The following is a 4570-nucleotide window of genomic DNA, read 5'->3' as shown; positions in this document are numbered from 1 at the left end:
CGGGGCCGGGGGTGGGCGTCTGGCGGAGGCGGAGGCGGAGGAGCGCGCGGCGGCCGGGCGGGCCGGCGAACAGGGTTTGCGCGCCAGCCGGGCGGTGGGCGCGGGCAGGGCCGAGGGCGCCCGGGAGCCGTGTCAGGCGGCGGCGAGGAGCGGGGACGCCCCGGTGAATGTGCTCTCGCCGCCAGGCGCGCGGCTTAGGGGAGCCTCGGAGGCGGCGGCGGCGGCGGCGGCGCGGGGGGCGAGGCGGGCCGCCCGTTCCCGGGGAAGGAGGCGCGGGCGTCTGAGCGAGGCCGGGCGCGGCGGCCTTTCTTCGCGCGCCCACCGAGCCAGCGCCCGCGGCCGCCTCCCGCGCCCGCCTCGCTCCTCCCGGCGGCTCAGGCCGCCCGCTCCCGCCGCGCCCCCGGCCCACCTGGTGGCCCCGGCCCTGGCCGCTGCCCCCGCGGCGGTTCCCCGAGCTCGTCCCGGACGCGCGCCCGGGCAGCGGGGGCTCGGCGGCCACCGCTGCCTCGGGGGAGCGAGGGCGGGAGGGTGTGTGTGCGCGCTGTGAGCAGGGGGTGCCGGCGGGGCTGCAGCAGAGGCACTTTGGAAGAATGACTCTGGAGTCCATCATGGCGTGCTGCCTGAGCGAGGAGGCCAAGGAAGCCCGGCGGATCAACGACGAGATCGAGCGGCAGCTCCGCAGGGACAAGCGGGACGCCCGCCGGGAGCTCAAGCTGCTGCTGCTTGGTGAGTACGGCCCGAGGCCGGCCGCCGCGGGGCCTCCCGCCGGCCCTCTGCGACCCCCGCCCACCGCCCCGGCCCTTCGGGGCAGCTGCCCTACGCGCCCCCCGCCCCCGGGAGCCCGCGGCTCGCCCCTACCCTCCCGGGCGCGCCCCCGGCCACCACCCGCACCCGCGCGGGCGCGCGCTCGCGCGACACACACACACACACACACACACACACACACACACACACACACACACACACACACACACACAGTCACACACGCCCGCGCGCACACGCAGCTGAGGGGTCGGGGTGCCCTGTCCGGTGCCTCAGCGTGCGCCTTTTCGTGTCCCTGAGGGCTGTGCTTTATCTGCTGTGCTTGTGCTAAATGGCAGATCACTTCGGGGCAGAGGCGCGGGGGTGGAAAGGTGGGCTGAAGGGTTGAACTTCCAGTGTCGTGGCCGTGGCGCCCCGTGGGGTGGCGGAGTGGGGAGCTGTGTGTGTGTGGCCCGGAGGGTGGCGAGCCGAGCCAGAGCACGTTGGGGGGTGGCTTGTGTGCATCCATTGTCAGTGCATTCTGGGGTCATGGAGGGAATGGTGGAACAGTGGGCAGACTCGCGACTGGATTCTTCAAGGAGTAATGATGAGGAAGCCGAGTGGTTGGCTCTGCAAAGAAAGGGCCTGTGTATTGGGGGCGGGGCGGGAGGGCAAGCCCAAATGTGTCACATAAGTGCTGTTCTTTAGCCATCAGACCATGGAAAGGAGGGAGCCCAGAAGAGTTTCTCGGTCAGTGGATGGTGACAGGCATGTTTCTAGTCTGTACCATTCCTTCCGGATAAAGATGTGGGCTAGGGGAGCCTTGTGCTGTGTGGTTGTTGACGGCGACGGGTATCTTTTGTTTAACGAGGCAACCCAGATGTAGGCCTGAATTCACAATAGTTGCTACTGAAAACCAATGCAGTCTCTCAGTTACTCTCATGCAAACAAATAGAAACCTTTTGTTTAAAACAGACAGCATTTTAATATCTTTGGAATCTGGGCTGGAAGGAAAACGGGAAGCGCCCAGCAAAAATTTCCCTCTAATCTCCAAAGAAACCCCAACCTTCTGCTTTAACACTAAGTTAGCAAGAAAATGCCATTTCCCAAATAGGAATTCTATTGATTATTATCTCTTGAGAAAATGTTCAGAGTCAAGCTATCAGGGTTCACATACAAGCCAGCATGACATAACTCTGAGCTATTGTGGTAGGAAGAGCAAACAGCTTTGCAGTAATAGGCCTGAAAAATGTCTGCACTTGTGTTCTAGGTATTTGCATGTATGATAAATACGTTTCTCAAACATTTCTGTAAGAAAAGAATATTGTACAGTTCGGATTTGAGAAGCATGCATTTTCTTATCTTGAGCATTCCATTTGCTGGCTCAAGGAACCAATTGCCTTTGGGGACTGAACTGCTTTTGTACTGGATCGTTTACAAGCAGGAACAAAATATAATGACACACATAGTTACAAATGGTTAATTCACATGCCATGCTTTATGTCTTCATTTTGAAATCTGATTAGATAAATGTGCACATGTCTATAAAGAAGAGAAGGCAAAGAAAGCACTGGATGAGGGAGGTGGGCTTGAAATGAAGCTAGGGGAGGGGAAAACTGCAGTTGGAAGTGAAGGTCTTTTTTTTTTTTTTTTAATTCTAATGGCTGGAAACGTGCAGTTCAATGTTTTCTGAATTCTCAAGACTGAGAAGAAAATAGAGAGGGCAAGAGAAATATATAGTGTTTAAGTGCACGATTAAGGGGAAAAACATGTCTTTTAGAGAGACTTGTTTTAGAACTGGGTTTTCTTCTTGTTTTGTCCTGTTTACAGTCTTTGTTTCTGGTTAGCTGTGACCAGGGCTTTTGAGGTCTCTCCAGCCAACCCTGTTTGTCTGAAATGTGACAGTTATGGGTTTCCAAGCAGCTATGAGTTAAAGCCTCCAGGGGTTTGTCAAAGGGCCTGGATTTGAATGTCTAAGAGGGAAATACACTTATATGGATGCTTCATTGCAAAATGAACTTGGAGATAATTTTCTGAGAAAAAAATTTAAATCAGTTTTACTGCTAAAGTGGTAGTAGTGTTGAGAACTTTCCCCCCTCTTATTAGATATGTGAAGAGGGTTTAATACAGCCCCAACCCCTCCCCCAAATAGGGCTTATTAGTAGTGGTAGAAAAATATGAAATTAATATAGCCCTTACATTTATGAGTAACATTCAAAAATTATACAACTTTCTGTCAGAAATATGATCCCTGGACATCATGTAAGAATTGCTGCTGGTTCATGTTCTAGGTATGTTTCTTTTGTAACATAATACCTACACTATTTATATAGTAGTAATATATACTACATGTAGATTTGTGCTTGCATGTGTATCAGTGTGTGATTTTACGATTTTTTGAATCCAGGAAGGTTTGGCTTGAACAAGGGAAGGTATTGGGGTGGGGTTTCATTTGAGGAATTCCTGATTTGCTGCTTTGATGAGTAGATTGGATTTTCTAGTTCCTTCCTTCATTTAAACAAAACCTATCCAGAGGAGGGTACAGAACATATCCTTTGACAGTTTAAAGATCTAATATGTTTAACCAGTTGATTTAAATGGAGGAATCAACCTTATATTGAAATAAAATTCAGTAAAAAATTATTTTCAAAGTAAATTTTTGTTGAAGGCATGATGCCATTTTAATGGAAAAAGATTTGTTTGGCAGGCATAAAAATTTAGACCCTTGCATTTGCTTGCATATTTACTTTTATATATGTATTTATTAATAATATGGGGAAATTAGAAAAGGAAAATAGTGGTTACCTGACTAGACGAATGTGTGGCAGTAAAATTTGGGCTGTTTTGATTTATATCTGACAATTATGCCAGTGTCTTCCAAATCTATTCCATAGTACTTACGTATTTTGATTTTTAAAAAATGAACCCTGAAATCTGCCACCATAAGAACATTATATTAAATTCTGAATTCTTGTCCTCTTTTAACTTATTCATTCTCTGAATTCATTTATGTTAGTGTTTATTTTCTTTGACACCCAAAGAAAACTTTCTCTTCATATTCTACATAGATATACAAGAGCATACTTTATTTTAACTTGATTGATATTTTTACATGCTTCCTAGGTATAAAATACCTAGATTGATTAATTGATTGATATTTGTGAATATTCACTTTAATCGATGAATTTTCATGAACATTCACTAAATATTTCTATTGGTGGTACATAGGTCACATCATTTAATGTTAATTTGTCTTTAAGTCTATATAAAGCAAGTGGCCCTAAATGCTTGCTTCAGGTCACAGATACTCATCCTGACATTTTTTTTCAGTTCTTAGAAGATACATTTTTTTTTTCTATTAACGTGTTCTTATTTTGCATGTTTTGAAATCTTTACTTTTTAGATCTTAATCATCAAATAGGAAGATTTAGCAAACCCTCTATTGATTGGCTTCCACCTACTGAAAACAGGCAAAGTTTAGGCCAGTTTTAAATGGAAGAATAAATGTTCTTAGTCTCCTGAACTGGATTATACATATGATTGTAGATTTTTTTCCTATCCTACAAACCAAGCTTATGAGGGTAGGGATTGTGTCTATTTTGTTCACTATTAAATCTCAACTTCAAGCACAATATCTAACTCATAGAATGCTGTCAGTTAATATTTGCTGAATGAATGAATTTGTTTATGACCCTCCTGCTAGAAACTGGGAGTAGACAATCATGAATAAATTATAGAAACATGGGGATATGTAGTGTTTTTATCTGTGGCAGATGTAATCATGATCTTCTTAAAAATTGTATGTAACTCTTCGAGCCAATTGAGTATA

General features: G+C 47.2%; 1 protein-coding gene across 1 annotated transcript in view; it reads left to right on the top strand.

Moving 5' to 3' along the window:
• Window positions 1-373: 373 nt before the first annotated feature.
• GNAQ (guanine nucleotide binding protein (G protein), q polypeptide) overlaps window positions 374-4570 on the top strand; it is a 291868-nt gene continuing 287671 nt past the window's right edge. The window contains exon 1 of the mRNA XM_012650662.1: window positions 374-726. Coding sequence (XP_012506116.1) covers window positions 591-726 — 136 coding nt within the window. The 5' untranslated portion in view covers window positions 374-590. The remainder of the gene's footprint in view (window positions 727-4570) is intronic.

The sequence above is a fragment of the Propithecus coquereli genome, unplaced genomic scaffold, assembly GCF_000956105.1.
Source record: "Propithecus coquereli isolate 6110/MARCELLA unplaced genomic scaffold, Pcoq_1.0 Scaffold339, whole genome shotgun sequence".
In the NCBI taxonomy this organism is placed as follows: domain Eukaryota; kingdom Metazoa; phylum Chordata; class Mammalia; order Primates; family Indriidae; genus Propithecus; species Propithecus coquereli.
This window is presented reverse-complemented; position numbering and strand designations above follow the sequence as displayed.